Below are 19,592 nucleotides of genomic sequence, written 5' to 3'. Positions count from 1 at the left end.
AAGGAGACAAATGATCCACACGGCTGTGCAGAATATCAGCCAGCTGAGACGCCTCGCTCCATCTGTTTATCTTTTTAATTCCCTCTGTCTCCGTCGACTTATTGGTTATTTCATCTCTGTCCAGGCCATGCCACCAGAATGAATGTCTGCTCATGGTTAGGATTCCCGTGATAGTTTAGGTTGTAGTTCATTATGTAACGTACGCTATATTAGCAGCGCTATCAATATTCATCCGAAGTAACATCCTCCTTAAGCCAAGTGTTTTTTGTTTGTTGACGAAAGCATGCCAGCGTACATTCTGAAACGCAACCCACGCTGGCATAAAGCAAGCAGATTGCCGGCGTATTTAATCTTAGCTCTGTTTTGGCTTGAGGCTTCGTCTGTGGTTGTTGTTGTTGGCGCTTGAGTTTTTGTTTCTCGACACGGTCATCTGAGGATTTAGAGTTCTCTAGGAAATGTTATCGAGTCTTGCTGTCTTTCTGACTCGCACATTTAGCAGAAGCCCTCGTAAATTTCGATTTAAAGCTTTCGTGACTGCAGGGATTCATCTTCTTGGTTCTTTCGGTAAAGTCACGTAGAAGGGAAGTAATCAAATAATAAAAATAAAACATAATAAAATAATTCTCACGACGTTTCGGCCACAACGCAAGCAGCCGTCCTCAGGTGAAGACCAGGACGCTGTCTCCCCCGACAGACCTGTTCTTCACCTGAGGACGGCTGCTTGCGTTGTGGCCGAAACGTCGTGAGAATTATTTTATTATGTTTTATTTTTATTATTTTATTACTTCCCTTCTACGTGACTTTACCGAAAGAACCAAGAAGATGAAGCCCTCGTAACTTGCCCCACCAATCGCCGTGGAAGTCGCTCTCTGTATTCTAGAGCATAGTGGTCTTCAATCTCTCGTCCACGGTTGTGCCGCTGGTGGTGGTACGCTACGCTGGGACCGTGGGAATTCATCCACGGAGCTGCTACAGATTACGATATTTTTTTATAAAACACCAGATTTTTTTTTTTTACGGCGCAGTGGTTCGTGAAATATGTTTTGAGTGTTGACAGTGGTGCATGGGTCCAGAAATGGTGGGAAGCGCTGGCCTAGGGGATCGTCTTATCTCGTCGTGTACTGCTGTTTTGCCGATTGGTGCTCTTAATGACTATGTCATGGTGAAACCTCGAGAGACGGTGACAGCTTGGGGAGACATTTATCCAGCAGCGGATAGATGTTGGTTTGCCCGTGGTTATGATTACGATGATGAAATTACACTCTTAATAATGATTGAACTCTTAAGGGCCACAGATGGAACATTTGCTCTGTTTCTAAAACCAATAAAAAAAATAGTATATTGTACATATTTTGATGTATTAGATAATGGCATCAAATTTACTTTGTTTCCAAATATAAACTTTACATATGACGTGACACAAACGTTCAGGAAACATTCTGAGCTGTAATTTCGTCGCCATGATACCTCAACACACATACATTAAACTTTAATTTGACAAATCTGAGCTCTTTGATTTATAACCTATCACTATGTTAGTTTATAAATATCAGCATTCCTTTGATTTACTCGTATTTGCAACACTTGCGAACAAGCTTCTGGCTAATTAGCCTTGATTAATTCAATTCGGCCCGTTATTATTTATCTGTATTATTTTTAGCGCAAGCTTCTGTACATTAAGCTGCACTTTGGAATGTTGGCAAGCCATTAGTTACAAGCCGCAAAAGGGGGAAAATATGTTTTAAAACAAATTTATCAAATTGGTTTAAGGTTGCAGAAAAAAACTATAAAAAGTTGGCAAACTTTGCAATCGCTTGCAGATCTTTGCTGTAAATTTTGCTTTGCGCTGGGCTTGGGGGTAAAAACCGAACTGGGAAATTGGTGGCTTAAATCATCACGGTTGCCTGTAACCTGATCGTCCCGTGCTAATGTATTATGAATTCCTAAGCAGTATATTTGTAATAATTCAGTACTGCATGGCCCCCCGCCAGACAAAATCTGTGACTGTAGGTCAACAAGATTTGTAGTGCGAGGGATATGCGTTGGTGAATTCTGTACGTTTTAACCAAACACAGGCGTGCGACGCCTGTTGACATGACCAGACGTCACCAAGACCTCATTTTGACGATTATTTTCCCGCAGTTTCTCTTCTGAGATGAGATTTGTATCTGTTGCGCAGCGGAAATGCAGTCCCTTGCCACGTAACATATCCAGAATATGCCGTAATTTTTTAGTGTTTTGAATTAGTCTTTACAACGCTGTTTACATTTAAATTAAGATTTGATGACTTTTGATTAAACTTATTTTTTTTAAATATTTTTTCTACAATGTACAAGTACAGCCCTTTTGTCAATGCACTGCTGATGGGTCTCCTCACAATGTGCGTATTGTGGGTTGATTGGTAGCATATAAGTACAGTGTAACAATGAATGTTGCTGTGCTGGCCTCTGCTGCCCACCACATACCCTTGCCCTGCAAAAAAATAATTATATAAATTCCTGCCATTCTCAATCCACCAATTGGTGAAGGTCTTCCCAATTCATGTCGGTCATGGGAGTTTTTTTTGCCATACTTTATCATTCGGCTGAGTGTGGGAGGATTGTGCGTGACTGTGGGATCACTGGACCCGTTCTGATATTGCTTGCCGCTGATGCTCGTGAGCCATGGCCAGGAATCAAACCCAGGTCGCCAGGTTTGTGGCGTAGCACGCTAACTACCGTACTGCCATGCCAGCGCCTACAATACAGTAGTTAATGTTTTTATCAGATACCTCTGAAATGCTGAGGCAAGAAAAAGCGATTCACGACTTTTATGGGCGAACGACAAAGTGAAAGGAGGAGGCGGAAAATGCCATTAAAATAAAAAAACAACCTTCGCTGCTAGAATTTGTATCGCCATGACGACTGGGACACAGAGCGCTTAAATCCTGGGCCCACTTACGGCGTTCATTTAGGGGGGCGGCCCTCGTGGGCCGAGCGCGCACGGCTCGCTGGCGGGGGGCTCGTGGTGACGCCTGCCTTATGTCACGAGCCCTCAGAGGGCCCTTGCCGGTCCGAGTAGCACGCGAGAGCTCGTGAATCGCGAAGCGGAGCTAACGTGTCCGTGAGCAGCTCCTCGGCCAAACATACCAGCCGCCCCCCCCCCCCCACCCCCCGTGTACATATTTTTATGAAAGTGTTGTTATGAGAACGATTCAATAAACTAACTCCACTTGAATATCAACCGATCTATTTCATCTCCAGTTGTTAAATTATTGCAAAATTATGACACAATATGCGAGATCTTAAAATCGGTTAAACAGTTTCAATCTCCACATAAATAAGAAGGAACAAAAATGGGAAACATGCAGAAATGGAAAAATGGAGGCTGGGTGACTTGTTGATGAAATTATTTCCAGCTCTGCAGTATCTGGTATATAGAAACCCAGCCATTTCTGCAAGGGGGCTGCAGAGACTTAATTTCTTGGAAGGTTGAGGGCATGGCTAACATTGTATTACTAAGGAGCTCAAAGAATAATGTTGGATGTAATGTTTTTCTTAGTCTCTAGTTGTCATTTCCATATGGGTAAAATTGTCATTTGCTTCTGGACAGGTTGGAAAAGAAAATGTTACACTGTGGCCAACAGATTCCGAAGTCCGTGTTTGATTTATCAGTGCCCTGCATCTGTCTTTGTTAACGATCACATGGGTCTTGGCTGCATAATTGCCTATTAGTTGTTGTCATAACCATCAATACATCTGTCATGGTTATAAGAATCGTCAATGCATCTGTCATGGTTATCATAACCATCAATATGTCCGTGTCACATTGCCATACCCTGCTGTAACTATATCTCCTTTATCTTATCTGCTCAGTATTTACTACAGCCCTATCTCGCCCCGTTATCTTGCTGCCATAGCGACTTTGCAAGTTATTTTATGGCATAATTTCATATCTTATCTGCGCATCTAGTGCGGGCTGTGAATCGATTGAGAATGCAGAGCTCAGTGCCAATGTTGAGTTTTACGTACAGATCGCAATGTTTTAACCTAAAACTATGAACACCTTCCTGCACCTTCCCGTATCTCATTAATCCTCGCATTCAACCTGATTTTGATTCCTGGCCTATGGCAATCATAGGTGGCGAGGAGTGATATTGTAACCGGTGCTTGCCTCTGCCTTCATCAACTCGTACTGACCAGCGTGATCAAGTACGGTCAAAGACAACACCCATGGCCAGTGTGGTATGGGAAGGCCTTCACCTTGCAGTGGATTGACAATCGGCCGTAACAATTTTATTCTCCCTTAGGTTACCGATAAATCCTTCCACGTTGTTTATTCTTGTCTGAATCTTTACGCGTGTTGTCACGCCAGCCTTGCACGGCGCAATTATGAACACTCGTGCAGAAGAACCCCCTCCACAGATGCCCCACCCCGTAGGCAAATAAACGCAGGGTTGTGAACAAAAGTGAGATGTACTTCATTAGGGAGGAAACAATAAAATGGGTTTCAAAAATTTTATGAACAGAGTCGCAGCGAAGGAATTGGAGCCACGTAAATGGGGAGCGCTAATCTCCGGGTGCCTTGAAATTGCCGAGCAATTAAAAGCAAACAAGAAACAAGGCCACGTTAGGAGGTCAGAGGAGAGCACCGCTCGAGAGAAAAATCGCTCGTCACCCTGAAAATAAATTGAAGACACAAAGCACCGTAAATTGATCTGAAATGTTTAATACATACACACGGACACGACGAGGAAGACCCCCCCTCCATCATATAGGCCACCCATCCGCCTTTGTCTCCTCACTGTTGATGTTTACGCACTGCATCGGGTACTCAGTCCAAGGCTGAGTTTAAGCGAGTGCAGGCCCCGGACCCAGTTCATTTATCACTCGCCACTAGTGTTAGCCATGGCCATGAATCGAACCCGGTTTGCTGGGTTTGGAGTGCATTGTGTTAACTACTACACTACCTTTCGATTTAAAGCTTTCGTGACTGCAGGGATTCATCTTCTTGGTTCTTTCGGTAAAGTCATGTAGAAATAATTGTGAGAATTATTTTATAATGTTTTATTTTTATTATTTTATTATTTCCATTCTACGTCACTTTACCGAAAGAACCAAGAAGATACTACACTACCGTTCCCCCACTATACATACACACACATTTCTATTATTCTTCTACCAACATGTCATTCCTCAATGGATTTGTAACACGTTTTTATTTTAGCGTTGAGAGAGAGAGAGGAGGAGAGGGAGAGCCAGGATGGGCAATGGGATAATTTTTTTCTCCATTTTTTGTTTTCTGTTGAGGGGGGGTTCCTGAAATCAATCGGCCTCTCAAGGAGAGGGATTTTTACGGGACACGAGTGCCGCCACCCTGCCGACCCCGTGCTCTTTAGGGGTCACCCCCATGACCTCCCGCCGTGCCGCACCCCATGATTGAAACATAAATCAGCGGCGGGCTGCAGCACCCGCCATGCTGCTCGTTAACGCAGAGTCAATGAAATTACCATCAGAGGCGAGCGATTGCCGTCTGATTGGTCTCTTTTGTTGTCGCGCGGTGCGCGGGCGGAGTGATTCGTGCCGACGCAGCGCTGCTATTTTTGATAAAAAAATGTTACCGGAGCGTTGAAGTTTTCGGACAAATAATTTTTGTCATTACAGACAACAGACCAACAACGACACTCGCTCTAAAGCTTCAATTCGTTTAGTCATCCAGCTGGTAATTAATATGATCTGTTTCTTAGAATGTTTTAGTAAGAGTTACGTTCCAGAATGACATATTTTAGTTGAAATTTGGTGTTATAACGCCTCATAATAAGCAGGTGAGCTAGATTGCATTGCTTCTGGAAAAGTAACTTTAAGCATCAAAAGTAACATACTGATATATGCCAATCGGTGCCGATTTTCAGATATGACATACCGATCAAGAACACCGACACTGACAAAGACAACAGAACAAAAGTTAGAAGGTGTATAAAGGAGCATAGAGAGAGACACTGATTGTGTTACAGTCAGAGAGAGAAAGAGAAACACATGAATCACGGAACAAATGCTAATCAGAAACTTCGTGTTGAATAATAATTGGACTTTGGCGGACATATTGCTTTAAGGGATGATGACCAACGAGTGAGACTAGTGATGGAATGGCAGCCCACGGAGAGAGTGCGTCCAAGAAGATCACTGCCGTGGAGATGGAGCAATGTAATTGCCTTGTGAGCAGGAACGAGATGGATTATTTTATTGCTCGACCGAGAGATGCCAATGGCTTGGGTATGTCTTCATCTTCATCTAGCAGTGGATATATCTTGACTGATGAGAATAAAAGTAATGATTAGGTTGATGTCGCAGAGTTGGCCATGGCCAGGAGTGACATTCTCAATTTTCTTATGAGGAGTCCCCTGCTCTTCAATCAATCACCTGAACAATATATTATTATTACTATTGGTGATGGTGGTGGTTGTTGGCATTTTATTTTGCTCGCCTTTCTAGAAAATCAGAGCGCGGCTGGACCTGTTCCCTGCGAGCTTTTATGGAACCGTGAAAACGATCGCGGTGTGAACCAGCGGTCGTCTATGCACTGGGCAAAAAAAATGTGCCTGTCGCGCCCAGCCAGAGTACAGTAATAGGGGAAACGGGGACTTCTCTAGGAGGCCTTGCCGGCCTCTGCGTGTTATCCATCACCCCGGTGGCTGGACGGGCACCATTTATTTTCTGTAAAGTTTGCCATTCGTTTCACATCCACGGGTCAAAGTAGTTTAGGAAGAAAATAACAAAAAGCAAAAATATATAGGATTGGGCGGGGGGGGATAGCCGGAGGTTTTTTTTCATGTGCTGGGTTTTTGTTGTTGTTGTTGATGTTGTTTTTGTTGCCACGTTTATCATGCTGGGCTGAGTGAGAGCGGCCTAGGGGCCGGCGTGTGATTAATGGGCGGCATTCGCGAGGGGGCAGATGGGAAGGGCGCGGGGGGTCAGAGGTCGGCGCGACGTTTCCCCGTATCAAATATGCGAGGGGCAGATCGGGATCCGGCGGTGGTGGCGCTGCGGCCCGTTTAATCTCGGAGCGATCGACTCCGCAGTGCGCCGGTGGTCGCCCCCTGATTGTGCTGCCGCCGATTAATTGGAGTGGCACCGTTACGAGTGAAGAGAGCGACGCGGCTACTGAAAGTGATAGATTGCGACGATCCCCAGTGTCGGGGAATAGGCGCTCGTATTAAAACTCAACCCTCGTGCTTACCGCATGAATGACTGTGATAGGGAATTGATGTCCAGTGTTAATTAATTTGGCTTCAGTGTCCAGGTTACAATATTGAGCCTCAAACGTAACATTGATCCGCATTGGTTTGTGTTCATGCTGTTACATTTTGTCATTAGAGTGTCAGTTATCCTGCCGATGTGGATTACTATTATTATTACCATTGCCTGTGTGATTACTATACGGCAGTGAAGTATTGTCGAACAACACCTTTGAGCAGCACAGCATGGAGGCAGCCTTTATCCAGAAACGAATTGACAAAGAGCTATGAATTAAATGTTATGACGGGACCCCGGGGTACCATTGTACCCCGGCTCTCGCATAATGTCCGTGATGCAGTCATTTTTAGTCTGTTGGTGGTCGGCGATGCGGCAATCGACTCATCTCGACGAGCTGTACACGATGCACCACTACGGTGCGTACGAGCGTTCAGGGGTTTCGGCGGAATCGTCCTCGCTGCATTTCGACATCGCGGAGTAGCACTGATTTCGGATTGATTGGTACCCCAGTCGCGGAGTTAAGTACACCCCTGGAAAAAATAGTGCCCCAGAAATAAAAATTTTAATTGTCTCGGCCATTTAGTATTATTTGGTATCCCGGGGTACCACCATGAGGATCAATTGTAGCTATCATCAGAGCATTCTCATCTTATTTTGTTGCAATATAATTTATATTCATTAAATATATATATTTGAATGAAAAAACATATCTACAGCAAACAGGATACTAAATAAATGTACACTGACATCAACATTCTAGATTTGAAGCTTTCGTGACTGCAAGGATTCATATTCTTAGGTTTTTTTGGTAAAGTCACGTAGGTAAAAAATTAAAATTAATAAAAGTAAAATAAAAATAAAATAAAAATCACGACGTTTCGGAGGCAACACTTGATACAGCTATCGTGCTGTGACGGTTCCACCTGAAGACGGAAGCTTGTGTTGCCTCCGAAACGTCGTGATTTTTATTTTATTTTAATTTTACTTTTATTAATTTAAATTTTTTACCTACGTGACTTTACCGAAAAAAACCTAAGAATATGACATCAACATAACAAATGAAAAGCCAAAACAGTCCACATTTGCTTCATGCAGCATGCTGTGCTGGGTGTGACCACATTTGCCTGACTGAGAGTGTGAGGCCACCGAGATTGCGTTGAGAAACCGAGATAGTAGCATCCTCCTGGCAACTAAATACAATAGCAAACTCTCACTGTCTCGTGATTACTCTGCAACCTGATGCGTTTCTCTCTAAGCCTGGACCGTTGGCCAGGTTTGTATTACAAATGCCCTTTTCTCTCGGAAATTAATCCGGCAGCTTGGGTATGGGTGGCTTTTATTTGTCCGTACGCTGCACAGTTGTCGCCTCATATGCTCCAAAGACAGTGTGTGTTTTTGTTGAGTTCAAATCACAAACTTCAAATCTAGAATTTTGTCGAGTTGTTTATTGCATTAAGTATGCGCGGTGTTAATCTAAACACGTTCTATTGAAGCGTTTCTTTTTTTACTTGCTGTGGCACGATAAATAAATTCCGCATTTTTGTCAAGTTGGTGAATTTTGCACCCAAGCCCCAGACTCCCTCTGTGACGCTGGAGTGGAATGACACGTGGGACGGCTCACAATATTACGAACAATTGCAGTGGTTCCTACTTTAGCATGTTGCACATAGTTGTGTGTGTGAATTAGATTCCGGTCCTTGGCTAACATCAATGCAGAGTGATATCTGAACTGGTCTTTGGGCCTCAGCCTTCGATGAGTGTTGCTTCGTGTGCCGTGCTGGCATTCATAGGTGCTCGCGAGCAGAACCTGCTTTGGCAGCCGAGTAACGCCCAAGTTTCGAGTTAATTTTGTTCAACATGGTGAGAACTCCAGAGACCAGGATAGTCTCATTTATATGTGTGACCTGGGCTATTGGTGTGTCATTAGGGGTCAGTGATTGCGACATATGATCAAAATTAATAAATGTGCGAGTCATTTTAGAACTTGGCAAATTTGGACCCTGACACCAGCACACAATTTACCTGCTCTTGCAAATGATGTCACGGGATCTTTGACATCCACTCTGTGAAGCAGTCGGCACGTTGTAGTATTCTGAACGTAATGACACCTGCAGTAATAATCGGGGCGACCTACTGGATTTGAACCGTGAACCTCTGCAACAACTGTCCAAAGTGGGACTGCCTGGCCACGTCGTGGGGTGAGCTGTGTCTCTGGGTGCACGGAGGGAGTTCACATTCAAGTAGGCAGTCGAATGGTTAGTTTCATGGCTCGGCTGTTCTGGCTCGGGGTGACTGCTGTGTTGATAACTTTACGATGGCACAGCCGATTCCAAGCAGTAAAAACATAAGGATTTACATATTTGTCAAGCACGCTCAGCAAAATCATTACCACAACGCAATTTATTAATACGGTGCAAATTTAAGGAGTTGCGCTCGCAGAAGGGAACGCGCTGTGGAGTTCGTTCGTCCACCGAGGAGAGGTGAGATTAGCTCGTGTGCAGGATCGAGATGGATCGTTGCTTCGCGTGATCGTGAGCGATGGCGATTGCTTGGGGGAGACCTTCGTCCAGCAGTGGATCGAACATGGCTGGTCGTGATTTTGATGATGGTGATATTGACGATGAGGAACGCTCAAAGAAATCTCGGCAAAAGAGGCACAAACTGGAATGCGCACCGGTGGCTCAATTCTGTGTGAAAATAACTGCGAGCGTGAGAATTAGCTTGGAGGACGACACTTGTTTATCTCTGGCCTCGCGAAGGAGTGGGAGGCCTCGCGTTAAGTAAATTACGAAGTTACTCACGCTTGCGCAAAGTTATACAAACTGGCCAGTGACAAAGAGGTCGGCTTCGCAGTGGAGCTCGCTTGGGGGAGTGCATCTCCATTCCGCAGGAAGGAAGTTTGTTTTTCTTATTGAGATGAAGCCCGAGATAAATAAGTAGTGACGTAAATATACAAACCCTATGTCCACGTTTTATATCCACTCTTCTTATTCACTATTTACGATGCAGCATTAACGTACACAACAACGCACGCTTGGGTGTCTGTCAACGCTTTAGGTGCATGTTAATGGCCGCTCCTCCGTGTCATTTTACTTTACGGGTCTGTTTTGGTGTTGGAGCAGGGACTTGTGTTAAACCAAGATTACCTCCATCGAAATTGTCATAATTTACAGCCCTTTAGTAATACACTTCTGCACTAAAGCCCCCCCCCAACGTGTTGGCCATGGGGGTTACTTGACCATAATTCGCCGTGTTGGTGAGGGTGTGTTGGTGAGGGTGTGTTGGTGAGGGTGTGTTGGTGAGGGTGTGGGGGTGTGGTGGGGGGGGGGGGGGGGGTTCAGGACCAGTTTAGATACCGTGGCGCCCCACTGACGTTAGCTGTAGGTGTTGAACGAACTGTGCTTGTCACGTTCATGGTGCGGTGCGCTAACCACTCTGCCACTGCTCCACCCGAGGCCACGTGCTTCGTCTGATGGAATGAAAAGGTCCCGTCCCATGTTGTTCCGAGTCATTCGGCCATGGCAGAGCGAGATTTTAAGTTGTTTCCTGATTGACGGACGTGATGCACCAGCAATGAAACTGCATTGCCATCTCTCCTAGCCCATCCCCCGCCATCTGAGGGCTTCACCCACCCCACACCCTTGGCCATCTGCATAACCGACTCCTTCCCTTCTTTTAGTTCAGCCTCAAGACTCTCACGATCCCCTCTGCCCACACTTCACCATTTGATGCCGTGCAATCGGGATCCTTCGATTGTGTCATTTGGCGGACCGCGCAATGACGTTGGCGTGCTATTTGTGATATGTGGTCCTTCTTCATAGCACATTAACGATACGCTATATGAAGAAGGGGCCATTGCCTGAGCCGTCGCCTATTCTTGACGGACATGTTGACTTGTCCGGTGATTGGAGTCTTGAGGATCAGCAACAGTGAGAAACCCCCCCCCCCACTCCGCCCACCCCGTCGAGAGGAATCTCGCGTACAGGAGGTTGAGAGTTGCTCGGTTGGGAATCGTGAGCATTTTTTTTTTATCGCGCGCCATGCGGGGAATTTAACGTCGGGGAAACCCGCCCGCTCCATGAGGCCAGGAAGCGAGCGCGAGACACCTGATCCTGGGGCGCCTGCAACATTTTAATGAAAACCTCGGAGAAAATTCATAGCCTTCTCCCGGCCATTAGTATGTCTGGCTCGTGCCCGTTATATTCGATTAAGTACTTTCACTGTTGCGAGTGCAAACGCGTACACGCGCGCGCGTTTATGTGTGTTCGTGATAACGATGCCTCGCCCCCCCCACCCCGCCGGTTTACTCGTTACTCGTGAGGACGTCTCTCCGAGTCTCGAGCTCCACTTCCACGAGGGTCCTGCCACATTGGGATGTTTGGTCAGTTAGTGCGTGAATAAGTGTCGCTTTGGCACTGCGGACGAAACGGGAGTTAACTGGAGAAATGCAATCGCGGATATGGGGGAGGGGGCTGGGGCAGGGGATAATGCTGAAAGATCCACACAGATAGATGTGATAATCCATTGCTTGTTCTGCCGTTTGCTGGCTACCTCATAGCCCAGGCCTAAAACACATCTGGCATTTCCAGGCAGTGTCCCATTCTTGTACGAACCAGGCTCATATACCGGCTTAGCTTCCCCGAGGTCTGATGAGATCGGGTGCAATTCAAGTTGATTTGATCGAGTGCCTATGTGCACCCGGTCCTGCGTATGAGCTTCAGTGATGGGGAGACAGAGGTGGCCAGGCATGCTTGGTGCTGGCTGTAACCGCCGCTTTGTCTGTCATTGCTCGCCTTAATAGGTGCTCACTGATAGTGCTTGCCCAGACATTACATACGGCTAAGTTGACGATCTTGTACTTGTGTGTGTATTGTTTTTAATGTTATGCAGTAGACATTCGCTGAACCAGGTCAAATACGGCCAGTGTAATGCGGCATATTTGCGGGTGTCGTAAATGTTTAGGCACAACAGCTGTTGTCTGCTGTAATGTTGGAATACGGTTTTTTTTGTTCAAGTTACTTTGTATATTTAACTTTTGTGCACTGCAGCATTGCTGCACTGTGGATCTTGGAAACTTGGCAGGTTTGAGCCTGATTATTTGTTGGATGGGTGACAAACCGGGGCTTTTCCAGGTGCTCCACAGGTGGGGCTGTGACGTGACCAGCAGACACTGCAACGGAGTGCTACCCCCTCGTCGTAGATATGTGTGGGTTTTCTCCGGGTACTCTGGTTTCCTACCCGCGCAGGGTTGACCACCTTGGCCCGGTTTTCCGAGGATCGTCCTCTTTTTTGAGTTCGCCATCCTGGGAAATGTGTAAGGCAAGAAAACAACGCTCGGTCCAAAGCATTTCCAGGCAGTTCCTGCTCCCTTCCGATATGGTGAGATATTTTCCTTCAGATGATATGTCCATGGGTTTTTTTGTTGAAGCTACCGACATGCCAAACTAATTTTTGGAATGGGCTAAACGTCTTGATGCAGGTCCCTCCTGAATAAAAGGTCCTGTCACCCAGTGAAGCTTTCCTGAATGAACGATTGGCATTTAAATGATAGTATGTAAACATTTACATGACCTTTTGAATACATTCATTTATATAGCTATACGCCTCTGCTTGATGTGTGTTTTGCAGTGAAGTCCTATCAGTCGATTAAATAAATGTACTCAAATGGTACGTCCATGAACCGAGTCTTTTAATGAATGAATGCACGTTAACTTCTCAGGCTGTCAAGAGAAATGTGCCGTGCTTACTAAGCGATATCCCAGGGATAAGGGAAGGTTGCTTCGTGCAACGGAGGAGCGATGGGGAAGCAAAAACACTTCCCCCACAATCACAGTGGCGATGATATCATCGTTAGCGCCTCCCACAGAGCGCTGTTATGAGCACCGGTTGAAGAGGCTTGGCCAATGAGATCATAAAAATGTTTCGCAAGTGTCGTTGTGTCAGCACAGCCATCTGGTAATCGAATAGGGAGCATTGTTGTTGAGGGTGAACAAAAATTTCATTGCGCTGGCAGTCGCCGCTCAAACACAAATAAGGAGAACCGATCACATTTTGTCATTAACCCTAAATGTTCAACTCGTAAATACTTGTTATGAGGCAATATTACTGAGCAAAGCATTGAGGTGTTTTATGTTCGTGTTGGCTGTTTTATCAAATACATTTTGATGTCGCAGTTTAACGAGCAGCTCTTGACAATCGCAGTAAACCTTTTATCTCTAGCCAGGTGGGGAACGGTGGTGCGGTGGTTAATGCACTGAACTCAAAACCCGCTCACCCGAGTTCAATTACCGGCCATGGCTAACACCAGTGGCGTGTGATGTCTGTGCCGGTCCTTGGTCTCTCACTCCCTCTTCACCAACCCGTACCGACCGGCGTGGCGAAGTGAGGTCACACAAACCCCCGCGGTCGCCACGGCGTGGGAAGGGGCAGTAGATTGACGACCGGGCTTGTAAGCAATTATGATTAAAAAAATTTCAATTATCATTCAAACGTTTGTGCTTAATTTCTTGTCTTTGTAAAGTTACGTGCGTTGAGACGCAATACGAGACATCCAAAACGGCCACATCATACGCGACATCGGCATCGGCGGCAGCATCATCATCAGCATTGGCGGCACACACGCACTCACGTGCCCGTTGCCTCTCTTCCCGCAGGTCTGGCAAGCATTAAGTCGAGCACGTCCGTGGTGGAGCTGGTCATGCTGCTGTGCTCTCAGGTAATAAAGCCCCGGCCCTCGCTCTGTCTCCCTCGGCCAGCGTGACGCCCTTTGATCGCTGCCACCCGATCGCGCGTGTTTGGCCGCCAAAAATCAACAGGGGTCACGCATTCCTGCTATACCGCGGGTTGCGTTACATCCCCGTGACGTTCGCATCTCGGCTCGATTTTTCTCCGCACGTGGACCCCCCCTAGCCCCCCCCCCTCACACACCCCTCTCCTTCTCCGAACGCTGCCAAATTAATTGGCCGAACAGGTGGCAGCGTTTAGAGGGGTAGAGTGTCCCGAGTTCGCGCACGGGAAACGGCGCGGCGGCATCGGCGGCTGCGGCGCAGGCTGTTAGCGTTTAACTTTCTTTCGTGCGCGTATCATCATGGGTATACGGCTAAATAAAAGTCATTACCGTATAAGCCTCGTCCGGCCAGGGTATCTAATAGCTGTCGGTGTCGTATAGCGGAAGCCATGCAAATTGGCGGAGCGCAGTGGGTGAAGGAGCGGGGGAAGTGGAATTGCACGCGGCACAAGTCAACCGAGAGCGCTTAGCGTGAGTGCCCGTCAAGGGGCTCCCGCCCGCCTCTGATTGGGCGCCGTCCCTCCGTGCGGGATCAGTCGTTAAGCCAGGTGCTGCATGAATCTGTACAGTGTCGTTCGGCCAGTCGAACGCAAATGATTCGTCGTTGACGGTCAGTTTTTTGTTACCCGGGGTCACGGGGTGTGCAGCGGGTGGGTGGGGGGTGGTCGGGAGGCGTGGCAGCGTGGCCCTTACAAAACAAAAATACAAATGATGCAAAACAAATGAATTAGACGCTAAAATATATCTCTGGTTTACCTGCGAAGAATGGGGGCGAAGCTGTGGAATGCCTCGTGTGTTTTTAGTTTTCGGTTTTCATAATTGAGTCCTGGCAGCTGCCAGAATACTAGCAACACACCGTCGGTGCTGCTTGAGTAGAAGTAAATTATTGCGTTTGTTTATCACGTGACAACTTTGTTAATTGGCTGTGGAAAGATCCCCCATATAGCCTGAACAGACTGTGGGGGCAAGTGCTGTTCACAGGCACCGATGAAAGGCTGGCACGGCACACAAGGTGGTGGATGGTCAGCACCATGCCCGACCACCTTTGTCTCCCTCGTGGCGATGTTGGGTGGAGGAGGGTTTACGACACGCATTTTACTCGCACGATTTGACCTGAAAATCTATTATGAAACTTTGCTCGGGAAAGTATACATGTTAAAAATAGATGTATCTGTACGACCTTAATTAATAGTAAAGCAATCCACTTCCATCCTAACTCTCCACATAAGATTAAAGCGTCATTTAGTCCATTGCCCCTTTTGGTCTTGTAAGGCATACGCTAACCAGCATTTTTTTAACAAATTCAATCTGGACAGGTTTCAACCTTCTGGGTCTCATCGGCAAAGTCAGCTGCTGTGACAAAAGAAATACTTCTGGTTTAGCATACTTAATTGGTAAGAGTACTCTCAAGAACGGGGCCCTGTCAGTGCAATAAAATAAATCGGTATTGTTTTCCTAACAATTACAATCAAGTAATTGTCCCTCTCATCTCTTATTTTTCCCCTTGGACTCTTGAGCAGTCCCTGCTATGTGGCCCGTGATGTGGTTATGTCGTCATTAAGTTATTAGTCAGTGGCGCGCTCCCCCGAGGAAGGGCCTGCGTTAGGAAGACACCCTCTGTCGTGCGCGACCGACGCTGTGTTTGCAGAAGCCGCTTTCTGTGCGGCAGCAGACGGCACAAGTTGGTAACCTTTGTGATGCAAATCTGATGGTACGTGACCCCGGCTGCCTACAACCTGACGTTAGCGTCCCAGCCGTGTCTCCCGGCCAACCATCATTTCATATATAAACACACCAGTTAATAAGTTGAGTTAAAAAAAACAATGTTGGTATTGTCACTGATGTATGCCACCTGAGCTCCGGCATCATGCCGAAGAAATCCGCTCTGAAATCTCGCAGTGCATTGCGCCCCATGTGTCACGGGATTTCTCCCGAAAAAAAACCCTGTCAAGTGGCCTTTCTGTGCTTTGCCTAGTAGGGCCCACACGTTTCCCCGTACCCCCTGCTGTGAGATTGCCACATGACAGTCGAACTGATTTTTGTCAGATTTGGTATTCGGTCAAATTTGATGCAAGATCAAATTTTACGTTTTTTTGTTAGGACTCATTGTCGATTAGGTTGACCTCCACAACTGTAGAATTAAAGACAACCCACAGTGTGACTGCGGCTACCCGAATAACTACATCCTACGCTCACTGACCGGCGGACTGATCACTATTCGTCCTGGCTACTCCCGAAGCCATCGCATGGCTCACTGACTTAAACTTGGACGTGTGATTTGCACAGACTTGCCATTTGCTAGAGAGAGAGCATGACACCATGGGTGGCTGCCCAGGTTTGATCTTAGGATCTCAAGCGGTCTCGACTCAGTGCTCCGAACTCTGAGCTATCCGCCCCACCCCTAATAAGTAGAGTTTTTTTTATTTTCAAATATTACTTGCAAGCAAAAGCACAAGCTTGTCAGCCTCTAAGATAATACATTGCATCTGCCAGAGCATTGACCGACCTCTGCTATACTCTGTCAGCATCAATGAACCAGTTGTTCTAACGCTTGTCGGCTGTTCCCAGGAATGGTCATAGGCCATGGCTGAAATGTAAGGTCAAGTGAACGGGGAGGCCGCGCTTTTCGAGTCGTCCAATGCGCTCGGAGAACTCCAAGGTGTTGTTATCTACCGTTTCCTGAGTGGAACGATGACACCCCCCCCCCCCCCCGACAGGGCTACAGCGGGGGCGCGGGTCCAGTGGTTCTCTCGCACTGCGCTGCGAACTCGGCAACCTGAGTTGTCGCCGATTGCCAGCCACAATGAAAATTGGTGACGACTCAATATTTGGTTCGGTCTCCTAGCCCCCCACGCTCCCCACTCCACCAACCCATAATTGCCCATTTTTCATTGAGCTTCGTCAAATAATCCCTGTGACCAAAAGGCCTGGGGCAGGGGAAGGCTTTCGTTCAACAGCGGATCGACAGAAGGCTGCAAATCTCTGTTATTTAAAATTTAAACGAACACCGTTTACTTTTCCACGCGCTCAACTCGTACGCCACGTGATGACGTGCGACGTTCATTCTCCCTTTAAAAGAAAATCCTTTCATGTTCAAAAGGGATTTATTGTTCTAATTTAAATGAAAGCAATTGAAACTGTGCTTCATAACCGGTAGCGCGATGTTTATGGTTGTTATAAGGCCGCATTTCCCACGTCTCCACTGCTCGGGAACCATGTGGCTTCTGCAATGGCCTCTAACGTAGCTATAAATGAAAGTTTTCCGCCCATTCGTTACACTTTAGAGGAGGCAGTTCTTATAATGTTTGGCTCATTAGAGAGTTCGGGATGATTAATAAATACAATTTAAAAACCCCTTCTTACATTGCCACGCAGAATTATTAATGTTGAGCTGCGTGTTTCTTACGCGATGGCTCACCAGGGGGAGGAATTAATATGCGAGGATGTTGCGCGCGTGCAATTTGAACGGCCTCGGTGCCAATTAAAACGAGGTAAATGAATATTAATGCGTGACCTTGAGAGAGCTTTTGCAACGCCATTGTGTGCGCACGTACGCCCGCCACAGTTTGCCTTTTCCCTCTTTGCAATCGTCCTTTCTTAAACAGCTAAACGCGGCGGTGTAAAGGGAAGAAGAGTCGCAGCTGCACTGCGTTCATCTTAAATCGTTGTCGTCGCCCTCCGCTCACGCTGCTAGATCGGACGTTTTTCGTTGCGAGCTGCTCATCCGCGAGCGTTACTTACGAGTGACTTGTGCAATCTGTTCCAGTTTGGCTTTTGTTGTACTTTGCTCCTGTAACGATCAAGTGCATCGTAGATTCTCAGATCCATGTTCTCGTGCGACCCGATCAACGATTTAATATTCTACAACTGGGGTCAGATCCAGTTAGAATTGCCTTTTCTTAATGAACGGCAACCACGTTGTAATGTTAGCGAACCACGCAGCAATAAATGGAATGATAATTGACCCCCAAGTCTGTGATACGTACACCTACATGAGAAGCCGAACTTTGATTTGGCCTGAAAACATTGTTTCCATCCGTGCTTAAAACTGTAAGTTTGCTTAAAACATTGTCGTAAAATACTGATCATTTACAGGCGGTCAATATTACGTGGCCAGGCCGTGATGTAACAGATTCTCAAATCCATCTTTGCAGAGATTCGAGTGTCACTAACTTTGTATGTATGGGTTGTCTCCAGTGACTTGGATTTTCGCTCCTGTGTGAAATACTCAATGTTGAAATCGATCAAACAACTCAACACGGGGACCCTGCTTAAATGAGTCCTGAGACTCAGAAAGGCATTTCTGCTTCACGGATATTAATATTGTGGATGTAATAAAAAGTAAACTGATATTTACCTCCAGATAATTAAAGTTGAACAGTATGTTCTGCAATGCCAATAAGCTGCCAAATACACCAAAAGCATTATTTTACTTATTGTAAAAATCCCGTTATTACTTTTCATAGAGAATTTCAGCTGTTCCTTAAACTATATAATGGATGCGATTTTGGTTACCCCCACCCTATGCTGCGAGTTTTTAGTTTCTAGTTACTGATTTTGAGAAATATATCTTGTTAATTGTTTGACCGCTGGTGTTTAACCGTACTCCAAATATTATGCCGTGTCCCCTAAAACAAAAAATAACGCGAACAATGATTTATGGTTTTCGGTCTCGAGACGAAACCTGTGCTGCTTCCACGGTCTCGGAAAACAGATAAGATAATAGATTATTACGCGCATTCACGCGCCGGCGCGATGCACGTTGTTCAGCAGAGAGAAATATTTACCTTATCCGTTGCAGGAATTTCGCCCCCCCGCCCCCATCCGCAAAAAAAAAATCGGGGGCCTGTACAGCTGGGCAAACTAAATCACGGGGAAATATTTAAACAAATTCATCTTTTGACTCTGCGCAGACTTGTTCCAGTCAGCCAGGCTGTCGGTCTGTACGCAGACTTATTGTCCTGTTTCGTGCACGGGAACGCATCCGCCGTTAATCAGGGACCATCGCTCAACTCGCCGTGCTTGAAATGTGTTGCGTTAATTCGTGGGTCGGATACATTAGCGACTCCAAATCTGCCATTGTCAAAGGCCCCTTTCCCATGCAACAACTCCTTTTTTTCTCTCATGCGGTATTTGAATGTGTCCCGGTGGATTGAAAACGCGTAGAATGAAAAATGAAAGTCATTTTCTTAAATGAGAAAGTATGCACAGAGCTAATTTAAATGCATATTTCGATAATAGGGGATTCTGCCAAGGTGTAATGGTTTGCACGCTGAACTTTTGCAATGCAGAGGTCACCGGTTCTATTTCCCTACGTGGCAGTTTAAACATTGGGGGGCAGGTTTCTGAAATCCTCCTCCCGTCTGTGTCCGCCACAGTCAGTTAAATAGGCACACCGCAGTCAGTCCATCGGCCGGTCGAGTGTGTGTGGTGGGGAGAAGTGTGGGTACACCCACCTCTTGGAAGAAAATGCGGCGAGCGTGGATGAGTAGACCAAAGTACCTACTCGGGGGGGGGCTCTCAAGAGCTGCCTGTAGTGGAGGCCTTTCCACCAGCAGTGGCATGAGCCAGCA

The 19,592-nt window shown here is 46.4% G+C and overlaps 1 protein-coding gene across 1 annotated transcript in view; it reads left to right on the top strand.

Annotated features, from left to right (window-relative positions):
* Positions 1–19,592, top strand: part of LOC133342936 (lipopolysaccharide-responsive and beige-like anchor protein) — a 281,221-nt gene that overhangs the window by 81,668 nt on the left and 179,961 nt on the right. Inside the window, 1 exon segment of the mRNA XM_061552330.1 lies at positions 13,886–13,947. Within this exon segment, the coding sequence (XP_061408314.1) occupies positions 13,886–13,947 (62 nt within the window).

This window comes from Lethenteron reissneri, chromosome 16 (genome assembly GCF_015708825.2).
Source record: "Lethenteron reissneri isolate LAM-NWPU_2019-01 chromosome 16, ASM1570882v1, whole genome shotgun sequence".
In the NCBI taxonomy this organism is placed as follows: Eukaryota; Metazoa; Chordata; class Hyperoartia; order Petromyzontiformes; family Petromyzontidae; genus Lethenteron; species Lethenteron reissneri.
This window is presented reverse-complemented; position numbering and strand designations above follow the sequence as displayed.